Genomic DNA, 19,213 nt, shown 5'->3' with positions numbered 1-19,213 from the left:
AGCCACATGTAAGAGCGAGAACGCATGTGTTGCTTCTCGGTGATAAACAAACACACACCAGAATATTCGACGCCGTCGTTTCCAATAAATAGGTGCAGCTCAGCAGCATTGTGGCATGGGACAAGCAATCTTCAACTTCTTTGTGTTGTCTCTTTCGTTCGTCGTTTGGTTCGTTCACTGCTGCTCTGTTCAGTTAGGAATCAATATTCACGGGGTGCCGTAAAATTTATTCCTCGTGAGGCATGTATACTCACGAACGTTTTTGGGAACGATAATTGTATGTTCATGTTCACGGATTCATTCAGCCAAGCCCTGCCTACCTGTTACTATATGTGGATGATATTCTACTAGTATCAAGCAATCTCGAACTCATTCAGCAAATCAAGGAAAATATGTTCTACCGTTTTGAAGTGACCAGTGAATCAAAATTCAACCATCGCGCAACAATAATGACAATGTCGCAACCTGAATTTGTTGCGACATTCTAGCCAATGCGACATATGTTTGTCCCAACTTGAACAAAATAGGACAAAGATCGTGCACCACGAGTTTAGAGATTTTTAAGCCTTGCATCGTGATTTTCGAACGTCAACTTCGATTCGGTAAACACTGCAACGATGCTGAAGATGTATCATCAAAAAGATTCGATTTTGGGTTAATAATAATTGATTATTCACGAGTTGAAAAGTACGCAACAAATTCAGCTTCCGTTTTGTCTGCAACAAAAAATTTCGAGATCATGTCATTTCATTATCTGTTACCAGTTGAGATAAAGAGTAATCGCCGCCTCTTCTTTGTTGCTTGTTTTGTGTCTCTTTTGTCTGACAATTCTCTTCACTGGAAGTGACAGATATGGGTGAAGTGAAGCGTTTCCTTGGACTAAAGATTGAACGAGATATGGGTGATGGACAAATATAAATCAGCCAACCGAAATATGTGAAGAATATGGTGAAGAGATTTGGAATGGCTTTGTGTAATCCTGTTTCAACTCCACTTGAAGCAAACCTGAAATTGGAAACAAACGAAATAGAAGAAGTAACAGAATCTCAAGGAACTTCTGGTTTGCCTGACATACCTGGCAATTTCGTCAAGACCAGATATTTGTGCCGCCGTCAATTTCTTCAGTCGTTTTCAAGCGAAACCTTTGGGTATTCACTGGGACCATTTGAAGAGAATCCTTAGATACGTCAAAGGAACTCATTTGGATAACATTACCGAAGGGAGAATGATCCCTTTACCCTGACAGGATACGCTGATGATGATTGGGGAAGCAGTGAAGATGGCCGGCGATTTATTTCTGGATATATCTTTCAAGTTTACGTTTCGACGGTGTCATGGTCTACGAAGAAGCAGAACTCTATCGCCCTATCTTTCACAGAAACTGAATATGTGTCCCTCAGTGAAGCTGCCTGCGAAGCTATATGGTTTCGGAATCTGCTGACGGAGTTTGAACTTGAGATGACATAACCAACCGTATTTGTCAGGCGATAGTACAGACTGCAGGAGGAGTCTTCCGTCACCCTGTATCAAAGCTGATCATGCTCCAGGTAAAAGGCGAGGTTAAAGCAGAAGCATCAGCGAAACCGAAAGTGCATTACGGGCCGGGAGATCAGTTTAGGTATCGATAACGAATCGGTACTCAAAGCCCAATGAACTCCGTGGGAATAGAATAGGCATCGGTCACGGACGTCACCAATCAACAATGATTGACAGACGAAATCGTCATGACAGAGTTGAGAGATGAAAATTGTAATGAGTGAACCTCTTGTTTAGTAATTTTGGGCTCGATTGGAACTAAAAGTACCAGTTGGTATGTAGATCTAACGTTGAATTGGGATTGTCAAAATAATAAAATCTTTCCATAGCTTTTAGAATTCGAAACATTAAACTCTGGGGCGATTCTCTATCGAAGTCCGAAACATTGATCCTACAGTGAATGAGTATTTTTTATACTTTTTTGAACACAATGTCGTCTGTTCGAACAATTAGAAAAAATAGCAAGACACTTTGGGTAGATATGCCAATGTTTCTGGTTACTTGCTCTAATACAGAGGGTTAACAAAGTGGATATCGTTCTCAATATAAAAAAAAATACAATACAATTCAGTATGAAATCCTTATCAGGCAAATGTGCAAAAGGCTGCTGACCGCTGAGTACAAATGTCGGGAAAGTTAGCTCAAAGTTTATTTATCACTGATGTTCCCATGGAATTGACTATAAACAGATTCTATAATAAACCCGCTTTAAAACTATTGTTCTTCGTGACATTTGTGTCCACATTTTAATACATCATGTGGTCTTATGTTGAGTTGGTAGTCTAGATGCGAGACTGAAAAGAAAAACAAATTTATGAGAATAATTTAAATACAACTTCAAATACAAGCATGTACCTCAATGTGGAAAGCCAGAACACCATCTTCGCCGTCGTGAGGAATGTGAATAGAGGCACGACCATCAGCAAGCACAGTAACGGATTTCCCCGTGCAAGAATGTCCGTCTTTGTTGCCAGAAATGACGTCGCAGTAAATTCCAGCCGGAAGACCAGTTTGTAGAATTTCAAGCATGTCTTGCCCTTGCTGATTGTTGAAGGCCACAAAACCACAATTACCACGAGCAAAGGCGATCTTGTTGTCTCCATTGGACCACCAATTTGTCATAGGAGTTCCCCAGCAAACGTTTCGGAAGTTGATCATGTTCGTTATTTGGCGCCAACGATGTTCACAAACCCATCCGTTTCCGCAGGATTGATCAGCATTGATCGACGGAGAAACGATATTACCGTTGCCGTCCTGTGGTGGTCCTTGGTCTCTGTCGTCAAAGAAGAAGGAACTCATAATACGCAGTTGTCCGAACGGATAGGCAGCAGCGAAGGCAGTGGCCATCTTGTACGCCTTGGGTGATTTATGCGTCAATGCATGATCACGTTGGTTATCGTGATTATCCACGAAAACCAGAGCATCTCTCGATGGCAAAAGTCCCCATTCTTCTCCAATGTTTCTCAACCATGTCAGCGCGTCACCTCCAGAGAATGCACGTCCCACATAGTACGAGTACTGGAACTCGGTTACTGTTCCGAGATGGGTGTACTCATACTTTCGAATGGGTTCATGAGCACCACCATCGATGACTTCTTGCATCATGAACGCTCGTGTTCCTGTTCCGAATCCGAAGGCAGTGTTGAGATTTTTCAAACGGTTGAAGATCGCCTCCATATCATGCGGATACATGTGCTTGGCTGCATCCACTCGGAAACCAGCGACTCCAAGGTCGATCAAATGGTCCAAGAACTCCACAAATCTATCGCGAACCCATTCTCGACTTTGATCCAGATCTGGCAGTCCAACCAATTCGCAGTTCCTTATTTGCCAAGCATTGCCCCAGTCAGTAATTTCACACGAAGGGTTGAAGTCCAGTGCGGTGAATGGAACAGCTGGGAAATCACGATCACCCGGATTGGAGATGGAACCTCCAATACCAACCCCCGGTTGAGCAGCCATGTGGTTGATGATTATGTCTACGTACAATCGAACTCCAACAGCGTTGCAACGGCGAGACATATCCAGGAAATCCTGTTCATTGCCTGATCGGGTCTCAAGCTTGTTCGATACCGGTTGGTATCGTTCCCACCATGGACGATTGCTGCCCAACCAAATGATCACATTCTCATTCACTGGCGATAACTGTAAAGAATTCGATTTATTAGATCACACACAATACAGTTTCTTACCGATTTTGGCAACACGAGGTGAATTTTATGTTGCCAAATTGGGGTGTTGCCAAAATCGGTAAAAAAATTTGTGGATTATTTTCAACTTTTATGCGTCAATTTGGCTTATATTATAAATATGGACTATTCACAAGCTATAAAACGATCTCTGTAGGTGACGTTCATAAATTACGGCATGATTGGTAAAATTGTCGATTTTGGAAAATTGAATGAATTTTGATTTTTTAAAGAAAAGTAAGGCTAAAATAACACTACATTTACAAATACAAACGATTTTGCGGTAAAAATTTTTGGTCAAAATTTTTTGTTGCCAAAATCGGTAAAAAATTGTTGCCAAAATCGGGTGTTGCCAAAATCGGTAAGAAATTGTTGCCAAAAACGGGTGTTGCCAAAATCGGGTAGGAAATGTTGCCAAAAACGGGTGTTGCCAAAATCGGGAGTAGACAAAAACGGGTGTTGCCAAAATCGGTAAGAAACTGTACATCCGTAAACAAATGTCAATTCTTACCTGAATTCCTCCAAAGCCACGTGGCCCCAAGAAACGCTCACACTCGAGAGCGATATCGGAGAATTTCCACTCGAACAGATGCACGATACCACTGTGGCCACCCCAGAAATGAGGATCATGTTGACCTTGAACGCTGGCAATCGCTACCAGGATAGCCAAGGCCAGGAATGTGGCCCGCAAACAATGCCCCATTTCTGAATTTCAAGATATCGACGACGTGATGTACGGCAGACAAATCGGCCATCGTTGAGTAGTCCTACTGCTTTTATAGACGTTTCGTTATCCGAAAATTACGCTGTTGTACAACAATTGAAACGAACAGGTTGCAATTGCTGATAAACGGAACATTTGTCGAGATAGGACGACGAAATTGGCAATCTTTGGTGAAATTTGATAATACGTATCTACGAGACGTGGTATCTAATCGTGTGAAAGGTATCTCCAAACCCATTACTGAGATTACATGTCATACCTGAAAGGACTGACTGCAGGGGGTCTAAAAATAAAAACACCGTTCAACAACTGGTTCGCTCCATGGAATGCAACCCACCCAGAGTTATCCGAATTCGGGTTATACACAATCATCTTGGTTTGGGTCTCTTAGCATTGATCAATTCCGAGCAATAAGAAGGCGAACTCGTTCGCCATGGTGGCTCCAGAGGAAGGCTCCAGAGAAACCGTCGAAATTGTTCATCTCGTTTTCTATCGAAGCCGCCTTTATCGTTATATCTGGTTAACGAAAAGACAGATCCAACCCCTTCGTAATGTGAAAGAATATTTTTCTTTCTTAACACACATCAGCCCACTGGGCCCAGCGTCCTACAGATACCCCTAAACGCCATATCTTGAGAACTACACAATAATTCAGCATACTGTCTTCGGAGAAGTTGTTCAGAAGATCTATACTTCTTGCATGGTGAACAATTAACTTCAGAATTGGCTCACTAGGTGGCGCAAACATTGCCGCAAAGATTACATATTGCCGTGGTTTCTGAATCTAATTTCAAATGTGAAGTAAGCAGTGGCGATTCCCTAACCTGAAATCTACCTGTTAGACAAATGATAATTCTAACGATCCTCAACAAACCAGTTCAAGTATACCTATATGAATTATGTGTCAAAAAGATTTTCAGTTCAAAATTATCCCACTAGATGGAGCTGATGTAATATTACGGTTATCTTTGCCTAAATACACTAATTTATCTTCAAAAATATTCAGCAACCTTCCTGATAATTCGATAATTCTCTATGGATTTCTTCTAGAATTCCTATCGGGTTTCATTTTGTGATTCCTCCCTAGATTGCCATAGGGATTCGTATCAAGATTTCTCATAGAATTCCCTCTGAAATTTTACCCGGTAATCCTCACAGGATTCTTCCTGAGATCCCTTCAAATATTCTTCTAAGGATTTAGCCAGCGATTGCACCCGGCATTCCTTCATTGATGTCTTGGCTGTGATTTAGTGATTTATTTTGAAATCCCATTGGATTATGTTAATGTCATCTGGGTTTCCGTCAAGAATTTTCCGGGGATTCCTCGCAGGATTTCTTTAGATCTTCCTCTCGGGATTTTTTCATTGATTTTGCTTAGGTTTTTCATTCAGGAATTATTTCTGGAAGTATTTTTAAGATTCTTCCTCTATTGATCCGCCCCGGGTTTGCTTTGGGAATTTCTCTTGGGATTCTTTCATTGATTCCTCCCGGGATTCCTTTAGGGGGGATATTCTCAGAATTTGTTCAGAGATATTTTCCGGCATTCCATCAGGGATTCTTCCCGAGTCCTTCATTTTTTCTGCGGTGATGCCTTTAGGAATTTCTTTCTGGGGTTCTTTAAGCAAATTCTCCCGGAGAACAATTCCTGCATTCATTCAGGTAATCTTGCTAAGAATCATTGAATGGTACTTTTGGGAATTCTATCTGGATGTTTTTTTTTTCGAATCCCTTCGTTGATTTCTCATGGGATTCCTTTGAAAATTTTGCTTGGGTCTTTCTTGGGAATCCTTTCGGAATTCTTTCAAGAATTTCTTAATGGTTCCTTCCCGGTTTTTCGTTAGGGATTTCTCCTGGAATTCCCTCATGGATTCCTGCAGGATTATGTCAAGGAATCATGCAGGAATTCTTTCTGAAATTCCGTTACAAATTTTTTTCGGGATTCTTTCATTGATTCCTCATGGATTCCTGCAGGGAATTCTTCGTTCATGTTTATTTTGCGCATTCCATCAAAACTGCCCTCAAGATTCATTCAAGGATTCCTTTCGAGTTTTCTTCATCAGCGATTCCTCTAGGATTCTTTCTGGGTTCCCGGGATTTCTTTTGATATTTCTCCTGAGCTGCTGTTAGGTATTCCTTCCGGGATTTCTTCATTGATTTTGCCCAGGTTTTCTTTATAGATTCCTCCTGAAGTTGTTTTATGTATTCTTCCTGGTCCTTAAGGGGTTTCTCTTGAGCTCAGTTCTGAGACTCCTGCATTGAGATTTCCCGGAGTTTCTTTAATGCTTCCGTTGGGGATTCCTCCTCGATCCTGTCAGGGATTCCTTCAGAAATTTCTCTCGTAATTCCGTCTTTGTTTCTTCCTGGGTTTCCTCTAGAAATTCATCGCGGTATTTCTTCGGAACCCTTCTTGAGAGTATTTTAACCCTCTCCTTTCGATTACTTCAAAGGACTATTTATATTTCGCCGGTGATACATATCCCTTTCGGAACGGAGCGCAAAAAAAGGGAAATTTTCATATAAATCGCTCAACTTTGACTCTCCAGGACTTTTAAATTTCCCAACAAAATAACAATTGTTGCTCCTCATTCGGAAAAACTATTCTTTATCTTTCGATTTTTAAGTTTGACCACCTTAATAAATCGGAAATAAAAAATATGCAACAGATTAAAACTTTTTTGTGTCGTTTAACTATATGGGTAAGCCTGGCTTACGAGTTAAGCCGAGGTGAAGAAACCGGCCCTAAGAGTTATAAGAGCCGCATTTGTCCTGAGTCGATTCTGAGACTCCTGGGACACAGGGATGGATATTTATTAATGAGTTCGTTCCATATTATAATAATTATATACATAGATTTCTCCTGGTTTTTTTTTTTCAGGGATTCCTCTAGGATTGTTTCAGAAATCTCTTTTTTAATTATTCAAGTAAATTCCATGTTTTTTCTTATGAGATTCATTCAGAGAGCATTCCAACATTTTTTTAGTAAGCTTTAGTAAATTTTCTGAATTATTCCTGGGTTTTCGCTTGGGATTCCATCCTGCATTCTTTCTTGAATTCCTTCAAGAATTGCTCCCAAGTTTCGAGCTCTGGGATTCCTTCATTAATTCTTCCCCGAGTTCCTTCAGAGATTTCTTACGAGATACTCCAAGGAATATTTTCATCACTCCCCTCTGGGATACTTCTATGGATTTCATCCGGAAACCCAAACTTGATTTCACCCGTGATTCCTTCAAGAGAATAATTTGGGTTTTCCTTGGAGCATGTCATCTGGATTCTTTCATTACTTTTTCCATCGATTTCTCCATTTCTGTAAGAGATGCAAGAATGTTTGAAAATTGCCCTTATCATTATTCGCGGACTGCCAGAATCGTTCAACCCATTGACGACGGTCTTAGAAGCTCGCAATTAAGAAGAACTCACGCTTGAAATGATAAAGAAGAAGCTCGTTGACGAAGCAGAAAAGCAGCCCAAACAGAAGGGAAAATTGAACGAAGAGGTTTTGAAGAAGATCGGAGGCAGAGGTAAACAGCAGAAATCAGTAACCGGCTACTTCTGTGGAAGAAGAATTGTCGAGTATACTAGGCAGAGCAAAGTACCAACGAAAGGTTCAAGAAGAAGCCAAATAAGGAAAAAAACAAAGGCAGTACGTTAAGGTGAAGAAAACAAAACGCTTGTGTTCATGGTCCGGTAGATGGAAAAGCAATTCGTACAGACGGTGTTAGTGACTGTGTGATTCGATGTCTCGACAGCAACGACGAAGAAGTCAAGATCACGTTAACAGAAGTAATCTACGTTTACGTCCCCGAGCTGGAAGGAAACATGATATCAGTGGCGAAGCTTGCAAAGAAAGGTGTTCGTACGGTATTTGATGGCAAAATATGCAGTTTGATCTTCAATGGAACTGAAATCGAAACGGCAGATCGAGTTAGTGGCCTGTACTGGCTGTACTGGCATGTACACGGTGAAGGACTCTCGTTCTTTGATGGTGAATAAACGTCACAATAACAAGGATTGCCAACACTTGTGGAACCACAAACTCGGCCACAGAGATCCAGATGTCCTAGGTGAGATCGAACGGAAGCACTTGGTGTCCGGGATGCAAGTGAATAATTGCGGAATACAGATGCCGTGTGAATGTTGTATTGAAGGAAAGATAGCAAGACCGGCGTTTCCATTGGTAACTGTAAAGACTTCGAAGGAGATCCTGGACATCGTTCATATGATGTAAGCGGCCCGAAACATTCAAATAAGCTGTATCCGGTGCAGAACTCGCAAAATGGAGAAATGCGATGCACGAAGAGATGGCGTCTCACGGTGAAAACAGGACCTGGGAGATCACCGAACTACCTCCAGGGCGTAAGACAATTGGATGCAAATGGGTTGTTGTGAAGTAGAAACATCACCCCAAAGCTACGTCCCTGGTTGATTGCAAATTAACTGCGAACCTTAGCCTGTGCTGAACAATGCAACAACTGACCGGCATCACACTGGTCAGACAGATAGAACGGTGGTAAACAACCATTCGTGGTCGGAAGTGCTTTCACATAACCTCAGGAGTCCCGCAAGGTTCCATCCTAGGTCCGGTGTTATGGAATGTCATGTACGACGAGGTGTTGAGGTTAGAGTTTCCAGTGGGAGTGATGATTGTCGGATTTGCCGACGACATTACGCTCGAAGTCTACGGTGAAACGATCGAGGAGGTAAAGTTGACTACCAACCACTCGATCAAGGTTGTGGAGGCGTGTATGCGGTCCAGGAAACTGGAGCTGGCTCACCACAAGACAGAGGTGACGGTTGTTAACAACCTGAAGTCGGAGCAGCAGACGGAGATCAGTGTAGGAGAGTGCACTATCCTGTCAAAGCGCTCTGTCAAGCACTTGGGCGTGATGATCGACGATAAGCTTACCTTCGGTAGCCACGTCGATTATGCCTGTAAAAGAGCCTCTACAGCTATTGCGACACTGTCCCGGATGATGTCCAATAGCTGAGCGGTGTACGCCAGTAAGCGCAAGCTTCTGGCTAGTGTTGCTACGTCCATACTTAGGTATGGCGGCCCGGCGTGGGGCACCGCGCTAAGTACTAAATGCTACCGACGGAAGCTGGAAAGTACTTACAGGCTTATGTGCCTGAGGGTTGCGAGCGCGTACCGTACCGTGTCACACGACGCTCTCTGCGTCATTACTGGTATGGTGCCTATCAGCATTCTTATCAGTGAGGACATGGAGTGCTTCGAAATGCGCGGCACAAGAGGCATACGCAGGACTGCCAGGATGGCCTCTATGGTCAAATGGCAGCGCGCGTGGGACAGTTCCACCAAAGGAAGGTGGACCCATAGGTTGATACCGAGGGTAGATAGTTGGATTAATAGGCGCCATGGGGAAGTTACATTCCACCTGACACAGGTCCTTACAGGTCATGGTTGCTTCCGACAGTATCTACACCGTTTCGGGCATGCGGATTCTCCCGAATGCCCAGTGTGCAATGGTTTAGAGGAAACGGCGGAACACGTTTTGTTCGTGTGCCAGCGTTGTCGCACAATGCGTGACCGCATGCTTGCCACATGCGGAGAGGACACAACTCCGGACAACTTGGTCCAGAGAATGTGTAGGGATGAGTTTGGCTGGAACGCCGTTTCAACGGCTATTACCCACATCATCGTCTGGGAGCTACAGAGGAGGTGGCGCGTGGACTCGGAGAATGGCTAGTCCAGATGCAGTACAAGAGGTGGACCAGGGGTTCGGAGTCGGCTTCGTAGGTCATACCGATGCCCTACGGTCGAGATCAACCCTTACAGCGATTAAGTGGCCACGGAGAGGAAGTCCCGGTAGTGGTGCTGTCGTGGCGTCGGTCTACTGGGTTGGATCCAAGCCCGCGGTTGGAAAGGGGTCCCCGGCAAGGGTCGGGGCAGGTGGAGACCCTGCCGTCAGCAACCTACGGATGCATCTGATAGGGCCTGAAGGGTAGTGATACCCTTCCTTTGCGGGCAGGTCAGATCGGGTTGCATGTGGGCATCTGTTCTTGATGTCCGCTCAGCAGTAGGGCGCGGGCGGGGTTGACTCTGCCCGCCTTCCGAGGATAAAGGGAGTGGCGAGGACCACTCGGGAAACTGGCTAAGCGCCAGCATGCTACCGTGATGGACTCTCCAAAGCGAGTCATCGATGTTCGTTGCTGCAGGCTACGCAGCTAAACTTGTGGGTGCGATGTGCACTAGCCCTTCTCTGAAGCAATACCTTCTTGGTGGTTCCGGAGAGACGTAGGGTTTGGCGACCATAGGAATGGTTTAGTGGGTACGAGGAGAGAGTAGTCCTGGATTTTACTTTTGTTGTAGAAGACGGCCTGTCAGACCTACACTACCCTAACCTTCTGTTAGGGTGTCTGTTGAGCAGATTATCCCCCTATGGTTTAGAAGGAAAAAAAAAACAACCATTCGTGTAGGTAGCAGTTCGCAAGACAAATACGGGATGATGAACCCGCTGCTTGGGAGATAGCTGGAGAGGAGATGCGTTCAATCCTGCAGTGGTGGATATGTTGCAGGAGATAATCCGATCACTGATATGAGAGTTATCTCAATACCCCGATTCGGCTCTTCTATCTACGATCCCAATCAACCGTCTGGCAATGACTTATCGATATCATCATTGCCAGTTAACATCGACTACTCCCAACGATCGCAAGTGAAGGCCTACGCACGGCCAATTTTATCGTATTTTTGTGTCTAGTTATTAAGAAACAAATGTTAGCGCTTAAGAGTAATAAATGTACTTCACGTAGTTCGTATTTGTACTAAAATATAGTGTTTTTTAATGTACCGCGAGTGAGTGTTTTTCTAAAACAGAGGAATAGTGCCCATAGTCCGCTGGATCTGGAATTCTATCCAGAAAAGAAGGCAGAATTGCCCAACCAACCATCAACCGGTCGAGTGCTGAGGAACCACCCCACACAATCGAAGGAGGTAACAAGCGAATGCAGGATGAGACCGGTCAAGTGGCAAGATACAAAGCCAGATTATAGTGGCCCAAGGATTTTCTGAAAAGTTCGGGACGGATTAATATGACCTAGTATTTGCTCCGGTCGTGAAGCAACTGTTCTAACACTCGCAACGGTGGACATTAAAACAGCATACCTATACGAAGAGCTACAGGAGATCTATATGAAGCAACCTCCAGGCTTCAAGAACAGTAATCCCAACGACGTGTGCATACTACGAAAAAGCCTCTATGGACTGAAACAAGCAGCGAGAGAGTTTGGAACCACAAGATTGATGTAATTTTCAGGAAGATGGAATTTCGAAGCTCCACAGTTGATTCTTGCCAATACGTCGAGCAAATAAAGAAGTCCAACCTGATCTACGTCGATGATATTGTCTTGTCATGGTTGTCCAAACGGAGTTCGCGTACCGTGCACGGTACCGTGCTTTGGTGGCAGCACTGAAGGAGGAGTTCAAGATTATGGAGTTAGAATATCTTGATTTCTTGCTTGGAACACATATCAGGATGGAAGCTGAATAGTATGCAGTGTAATCAATCAAACTACATTGAAAAAAACTCTCGCGCTTTCGGATGACGGATGCCAAGACATCAAAAAATCCCAACGATGACGAACTTTCTACAATAAAAGGAGGAGAAAGTACTGCAGAATCCGGAGCATTTCTAAAACCTGATTGGGTGTTTGCTATCGGTGTAAAATCAAAACATATAGACACATATGTATAGTACTGCCATAAAAAGCAACACCTACATTTTTACTCGGGCACTGCCGACGCCCGACGTCAACCCATCCGTCGCGACCACGTGGTGAACGGGTTGCCATGCCGTGGCAACGAACGAACCACGCGAGCCGCAATCGCAGCAAGCGGGTTAAAATTTTAATAAAAGAGCAGAAGTGAAAATATTCATTTTCGAGTAGGACGCGCATGGTCGAGTATTAGAATAATAAATTAATTTGTAAACGCGTTTGTGTTAAATTTTAGACTTAAAATAAATTGAATTTGCTAAAATTCAATGCGTAACTCGTAAATTATTAATCAATTCTGAGGAAAAGTGGCTTTGGTGAAGCCAAAACTGGTACCAGGAAACTACACAACCGTCCCGCAGGTGAGCCCTCTGACGATTTGAGTTCGAGCGAACCTTCTGGAACAGATCTTGTGGTGAATAAACTTGTTACCATCCATTGTTGCCCAACGGACAAAATGGAAGCAGACCTATTAACGAAACCTTTGGGAGCCGTCAAACTAACGCAGCTTAGAGGAGGAATTGGAATACGATTGGTCAATGTTGACCATTTGAAGAAATTGCTAAAAAATGCATTATAATTTATGGATTTTCTGGACACTCAGTATGGCCTTACTCTAGGTCTTACTGCATAAAAAAAGTTTGAAACAGATCATATAAAAGTGTAAACGAAAGATAAAAATTAGAGACATTTTTTAGATAGATATAGACATTTCTGCAATAAGCCATAATGTAATCTGCCGGTCTTTTTCTCTTCTTTTAGAATAGTTAGTATCAATACTAAACAAATATCAGTAAGTCATCAAATACATTGAAGATTTTTTTGACTACAATAGACTTCTAATTGTTTACGTGAAATCAAGTTTTATTTATTGGAACTTTACTTCTGATAATATATTTATCGAAATATCTGAATTGTGAAACATCTTGAAAGTTGACGGGTAAATCTCGATCAAACTACGAGTTTTACAACTCCTCATAACTTATAGTTCCTCTTATTTACGTAACATCCCAACTAAGGCAATGTCTTCTCAACTTAGAACTCTACCAGCACTTTTACAGTTATTACCCGAGAGCTTTCTCTGGTAATTCATTTTGCATTTATGAATCGTGTGGCAGGTAGTCACGAAGATATTACAATTTCCATTATAAAAAGTTCACGGAGCGACAAAGAGTCGAAAATGTTACATTCAGCATCGTGTTGCTGCTGAGCGCGTTCACCACTTCGAGTTCATTCCTGCTGGTAGCTCCTAGAAGTTAGCCTTGCATCTCAAATTCCACAAATTCTTCTCAATCGGTTCATTATTAGGTCATCACATACTTTGCTAGTTCACGAGGGAAATGAGTGAGAGGTAACTGCTAGGTTTTATTGGTGATTATTTTGATGATTAGATATAAAGTCAATACCCTGACTCCTTCTTGACCTGCAGTTGTCAGCGGCGAATTCTTTCTCAGATAGCATGTTATACTACCAAATAGAAGAAAAGATTAGTACTGCCAGCCAAGTACCCACAATCGACTCGTTGCTTCCATTTTTTCTTATCTTAGCGAAATTGTTACCTCTATCATTATCGGAAGCTTGGCAAATTTTGATGATAGCGATCCCGCTATATAAGCGTTTTAAGAAATATGGTCGTATTTGCCTGCTGAGTTTTGCAACGGCACGGCAGTTCCGTTTGAACAACTCGTAAGGATGCAGTCTGTGCTGGCCTCGTTGCTGGCCGCAGTAATCTTGTTGGCAAACTCTAACGTGCAAGGTCAACATGATCCTCACTTCTGGAGTGGACATAGTGGAATTGTGCATCTGTTTGAGTGGAAATTCTCGGATATTGCTCTCGAGTGTGAACGGTTTTTGGGACCACGAGGCTACGGAGGTATTCAGGTAAAGTTCGGGTCTTTCATACTCTCTTTTTGGAATTTTGATGTATTGAAATTTTACGTTACAGTTGTCGCCAGTAAATGAGAATGTCATTGTTCAACTAGGAAGCAATCGTCCTTGGTGGGAACGATACCAGCCCGTATCGTATAAGCTAATAACGCGTTCAGGGAATGAACAGGATTTCCTGGATATGTCTCGTCGTTGTAATGCAGTTGGAGTTCGTCTGTACGTGGATATCATCATCAATCATATGTCCAGGGATCCAAACGATGGTTCTATCGGAACGGGTACCGCCGGTTCTACTGCCAATTCTGCTACACGTGATTATCCCGCTGTTCCGTTCTCAAACATTGATTTCAATCCTTCCTGTCCGATCACCGATTGGGGTAACGCTTGGCAAGTAAGAAATTGTGAGCTATTGGAATTGCCCGACTTGGATCAGAGTAGGGACTGGGTTCGCGACAAGATCGTCGAATTTTTGGATCATTTGATCGATCTGGGCGTGGCTGGTTTTCGAGTTGACGCTGCTAAGCATATGTATCCGCATGATATGGAGGTGATCTTCAATCGTTTGAGAAATCTCAACACCAACTTTGGGTTTGCTGCAGGATCACGTGCGTTCATGATGCAAGAAGTCATCGATGGTGGTGCTCATGAACCCATCAGGAAGTATGAGTACACCCATCTTGGAACAGTAACCGAGTTCCAGTACTCATTCTATGTCGGACGTGCATTTACTGGAGGTGACTTCCTCGTATGGCTGAGAAACTTTGGAGAAGAATGGGGATTGTTGCCATCAATAGATGCTCTAGTTTTCGTGGATAATCACGATAACCAACGTGATCATGCATTGACTCATAAAACACCGAAGGCGTACAAGATGGCCACTGCCTTCGCTGCTGCTTATCCTTTCGGACAACTGCGTCTTATGAGTTCCTTCTACTTCGATGACAGAGATCAAGGACCACCACAGGATGGCAATGGAAATATAGTTTCTCCGTCGATCAATCCGGATCAAACCTGTGGAAACGGCTGGGTCTGTGAACATCGTTGGCGCCAAATCGCCCACATGATCGACTTTAGAAATGTTTGCTGGGGAACTCCTATGATAAATTGGTGGTCCAACGGCGAAAACAAAATCGCATTCGCTCGTGGAAATTGTGGTTTTGTGGCTTTCAACAATCAGCAAGGGCAGGATATGCTCGAGGTTCTCCAAACCGGTCTTCCCGCGGGAATTTATTGTGACGTTATTTCTGGTGAAAGAGTAGGACACTCTTGCACGGGAAAATCGGTTACTGTGCTTGCTGATGGTCGTGCATCCATTCACATTCCCCACGACGGCGAAGATGGTGTTCTTGCTTTCCATATTGAGGTAAGAATTGCTCAAATAATTGACTTTCAACGAAGTATTCCAACAGTTTACATTTATTTCAGTCTCGAATCTAAACCAGCACCCAGTTAAGTTCTTCGTAGATGTCGCAGTTATAGCGAAACCACAAATCAGCACACAATTTGGAACAGAAGAGTACACTCAATACGACCAAACGACTTTGTTTCCGTCTGGAAGAAAAGATATCATATTACGATTGATTCGAGACATAAATAAAATCAACGAACAAGTGATCTCACCTTTTGACCAGTCCCAGAAAACATTCACTGAATACTTCTTTAGAGCAAGGAATACTACCGCAAAGCGCCACTGGACCGTTGCGAAGTCTTCTACTTAAGTTATCTGGTAGCCAGCTATCTGACCATACCGCATTATTATTACAGCAGTTACAGCTTCGCAAGCACATTTCCACCAGAGAACTGGGAGCATTCGTAGCATTTCGACGATCAAGAATCGTTGTTAACTCGATGGGGAAAATTAGGTTTTGAGCTATCGCATCACAGCTTACGCGTTGATAAAAGCAATTCTTCGGAATTCTAAGGGATGAATGAACACCAAGAAGTTATTCCTCGATTATCGTACTCTGTTAAAATTGTAACACAATTACCTTTTCGGTTCAACGGCAGTAAATGATTCGTAACTTGGTTGCATGAACTTCTCCAGGGCAATCGGATAGTGCGTCAGGGTGTAGTTGTTGAACACTCTCACGTGTTCCAGAGTAGTCGTGTTTACAACGAACGGTAGCAACACCAGATTACATCTTTCTGCAGACACATATGTCAACTGCGGAATCGTAAACAACTTTGTTGGAATTCGACACAGCAAATAGTTGTCGTCTAGTATCAGTTCTTTCAATTTGTGACAATTGGACAGCTCCACAGGCAGCTCACTAAATCTGTTTTTGGACACCTCTAGAATCTCCAAGTTCTCCAATGCGCCTATCTCTGTAAGAAAAAGCCATTCAATTTGTGTGGACACCATCGCTAACCCCCTTTTGATCGTACCTTTTGGCAATCGAGTCAGTTTGTTTTCACTCAATTTCAAGCTACACATATTACGTAACTTTCCGATACTTTTCGGTAGAGCTTCAATCAAGTTCTGCGACAAGTTCAGCGACTCCAAATGTTTCAACAGCGATATCTGCTCCGGTACATCCACTATCAGGTTACCCGCCAAGCAAACGAACTTCAAGCCGCTCATTTCCTCACAGAACCACGCCGGAACCGATGGGATGAAGTTCTCCTTCAGGTACACCTCTTCAACCTGATCGCAGCAGGCGCGTAGCTCTTCGGGCATTTGCCGGAAATCGCGGTAGCTCCAGTGCAGCACTTTACCGTTCATGGCTGGCGCGAATTGTGGCCCGCAAACAGTCACAACCAGGTGAACCACAACCAAAACTATGCCTACTTGGTTTACGAGCAGATCGCTGTAAAACTTTCGTTGGCACACGATCTGTGCGCGCAGGGTGGTTCTTCAACATGTGGTCGTAAAATGTGCGCGCGTGCGTTCATCATCACAGTCACCCGCGGTGTCTTCGATCTAGTTCAAGAACAAAGCAAACCACTAGACACACAGTAAAATAGTAGGCTAGGAGAGGGAGGGGAGTCGATGGGTGGCATCGTACTACACAGCTGATCCTTGTTGTCTGTATTTTCATATTTTTAGCAAAAATTAACCTCCCTCAGTCAGCATTTCACATTTAAGTCGCTCGATCAACAGTGCGGATGTATTTTTAAACCGCATGGGCGAGGGGGTTGTTTCGTTAGGTAGATGAATTCACGTGAGTGTCAAGTTGATTCAGCCAGAGCATCGTGAAAGTATCACAGTCTTGATCACGGTCGTGGCGCCATTAATCGCGTAACGTTTCAAGGTCATTTTAGGATTTACCTACTTGTAATGGTGACGATCGAAGGCATAATGAGAGAGAATAGGGTAAAAAATATAATTTGGACATGTATGTAATTTGGACAGGCACGGCGTTGTATGTCTTGTTCCGGAGAGCCTATAAAAGTAGATACTTCTCAATATCGATTATTGGATCAAGTAGACCCTATTCTGATGACTTACGGTGAAAATACGCTTAGCAATTAAGAATTCACTTCAAAATTATCGAAAATGTAAATTATTTCACTAAAACCCCTCAAATGCACAGGTATGCAAGACGACATACACTTCGCAGTCACATACAATATTCGCCTCAAAATCGTTGGATTAATAATTGTAAGATATTTAAATGCCTGATTGCAATGAAAAATGTTCAATAAAGAAACATTAGGTAGCCAATCTCTTAACATTCATCTAGAACGCTTAAAATAGGTGGTGTCCAAATTACATTACAAGTTTTCTACTGTAAATATATTTTGGACATCTGACGAACTACATGGAGATGCTGTGCGATTGCATACTTGGAGGCGTATTCTGTGGGTCTGGCGATATTTCCTCGATTTTAAAAAAATTGTAATAGTTATCAAAATAGATGCCAGTTAAGCGAAGAAATTTGATTATTTGCAAGAAAATATTTGTTAATTTATGCTACTTCCATGATGTAGCAGTATTCATGGCTAAACATTGAGATAATTGCCTGTCCAAATTATATATACCTGAGGGTGTCCAAAACATATATTCGGTGTCCAAAATTCAATTCTAACAGGCGATTGGAAATTGTGATTTTCTCAGCTTAAAATGCTTTCGTTAAGGTTTTTGTCACCAGGAACATAAAGTACAGTCATATTATAAGCGTATTAGTAACTTTGCGAAATAATCAACTACCTTCTAAGGAAGCTAGGGGATGATGTTTCCAACGTTGTCTTCAGCCTGTCCAAAATACATGAATTACCCTAGGTTCTGAAGCTCATTATGGTTTACAGTTTTCTCATAAGTTTGAAAGATGTTCAAGATCATCTAAGAACTCCCTGTGAAGATGACTTTGGATCTACAAACGTCAATCCATTGGGTCTATAAAAAGACCAAGATATCATTCAATGATATTTTATGATAGAGGGTATCACAATGTTTTTAGAGCTGAGCTGTTTGTGAATTGGATTCGACAGATGTCTTTCTACTGTGTAATTCGGAGTTGTAAGCGGATCAAGATGTGTGAACATCAGATTGTTTCTATAAAAAATGACGAATTTATTAAACGCTACTGTGTAAATTCTACATGGTACCAATGTAGAATTCATTATGACGGTTTATGGTTGATCACTGAATGATAGATCTACGGTTTGGCTGGGCATGTAGAATGACGTCTCCAATGCCATTCCGCCAAATTGGAAGCTTTCGTAGCCGATCGTTACAGATTCCTGGAGAGATAATGATATAAATCTCTGGAAGAATCCTGCGAGTCGTTCCTGGAAGAATTCAACGTTGAATTTTCAAAGGAATCCCTGTAGAAATTCCAAAAATAAAGCCCTGAAATAATTCTATAAAAAAAGTTTCGGGTAGAATCTCTAGATGATTACTGGTAAAAAATCTCAAAAAAATCGCAGGAGAATTCCTAAAGTTATCTTGGATTATCCAATCCAATTTCACAAGGGTAATTTCAGTAAAAAATGTATGGAAATTTGGTGGAGGAATTTCTAGAGAACTCGGTAAATCCTTATGCAATCTTTGTAGCAAAATTTACGACATCTAGTGAGCCGATTAAGAAGTAAACAGTTACTGTTTGCGAAGAAAGGCGTAATGATCTTGTGTACTACTCCTCTGAAGACAGTGCAGTAATCGAATCGATTCGACAAAGCCTACAATAAAGGACGTAAGTCCATTCGC

The 19,213-nt window shown here is 42.5% G+C and overlaps 3 protein-coding genes across 3 annotated transcripts; 1 reads left to right on the top strand and 2 right to left on the bottom strand.

The window, feature by feature from the left end:
- Positions 1–2,226: 2,226 nt before the first annotated feature.
- On the bottom strand, positions 2,227–4,477 carry LOC115262216 (alpha-amylase A-like). The gene is made up of 3 exons (XM_029864566.2): positions 4,237–4,477; positions 2,392–3,681; positions 2,227–2,330 (listed from the first exon to the last, which is right to left on the bottom strand). Exons 1-3 carry the CDS (start codon positions 4,426–4,428, stop codon positions 2,319–2,321), a joined length of 1,494 nt encoding a protein of 497 aa, XP_029720426.1. The 5' UTR covers positions 4,429–4,477; the 3' UTR covers positions 2,227–2,318.
- A 9,287-nt stretch (positions 4,478–13,764) lies between these two features.
- On the top strand, positions 13,765–15,691 carry LOC109407552 (alpha-amylase A-like). Its single transcript, XM_029864564.2, has 3 exons — positions 13,765–14,058; positions 14,123–15,427; positions 15,490–15,691. Exons 1-3 carry the CDS (start codon positions 13,870–13,872, stop codon positions 15,499–15,501), a joined length of 1,506 nt encoding a protein of 501 aa, XP_029720424.1. The 5' UTR covers positions 13,765–13,869; the 3' UTR covers positions 15,502–15,691.
- On the bottom strand, positions 15,478–17,861 carry LOC109407551 (uncharacterized). Its single transcript, XM_019680619.3, has 4 exons — positions 16,450–17,861; positions 16,053–16,389; positions 15,685–15,981; positions 15,478–15,615 (listed from the first exon to the last, which is right to left on the bottom strand). Exons 1-4 carry the CDS (start codon positions 16,784–16,786, stop codon positions 15,498–15,500), a joined length of 1,089 nt encoding a protein of 362 aa, XP_019536164.3. The 5' UTR covers positions 16,787–17,861; the 3' UTR covers positions 15,478–15,497.
- Positions 17,862–19,213: the final 1,352 nt, after the last annotated feature.

Source organism: Aedes albopictus, chromosome 3 (assembly GCF_035046485.1).
Source record: "Aedes albopictus strain Foshan chromosome 3, AalbF5, whole genome shotgun sequence".
Classification (NCBI taxonomy): Eukaryota; Metazoa; Arthropoda; class Insecta; order Diptera; family Culicidae; genus Aedes; species Aedes albopictus.
The sequence above is the reverse complement of the archived record's forward strand: the minus strand, read 5'-3'. Positions and strand labels throughout refer to the sequence as shown.

Excerpts from the sequence above, each read along its gene's own strand:
- LOC109407552 (XM_029864564.2), top strand. The coding sequence starts at position 13,870 with ATGCAGTCTGTGCTGGCCTCGTTGCTGGCCGCAGTAATCTTGTTGGCA. Across the intron at positions 14,059-14,122 it reads GAGGCTACGGAGGTATTCAG|TTGTCGCCAGTAAATGAGAA; the intron begins GTAAAGTTCGGG and ends TTTACGTTACAG.
- LOC109407551 (XM_019680619.3), bottom strand. The coding sequence starts at position 16,786 with ATGAACGGTAAAGTGCTGCACTGGAGCTACCGCGATTTCCGGCAAATG. Across the intron at positions 15,982-16,052 it reads ACTGCCGTTGAACCGAAAAG|AATTCCGAAGAATTGCTTTT; the intron begins GTAATTGTGTTA and ends TTCATCCCTTAG. Across the intron at positions 15,616-15,684 it reads TTTCTGGGACTGGTCAAAAG|ACGGAAACAAAGTCGTTTGG; the intron begins GTGAGATCACTT and ends CTTTTCTTCCAG.
- LOC115262216 (XM_029864566.2), bottom strand. The coding sequence starts at position 4,428 with ATGGGGCATTGTTTGCGGGCCACATTCCTGGCCTTGGCTATCCTGGTA. Across the intron at positions 3,682-4,236 it reads GTGGCTTTGGAGGAATTCAG|TTATCGCCAGTGAATGAGAA; the intron begins GTAAGAATTGAC and ends AATTCTTTACAG.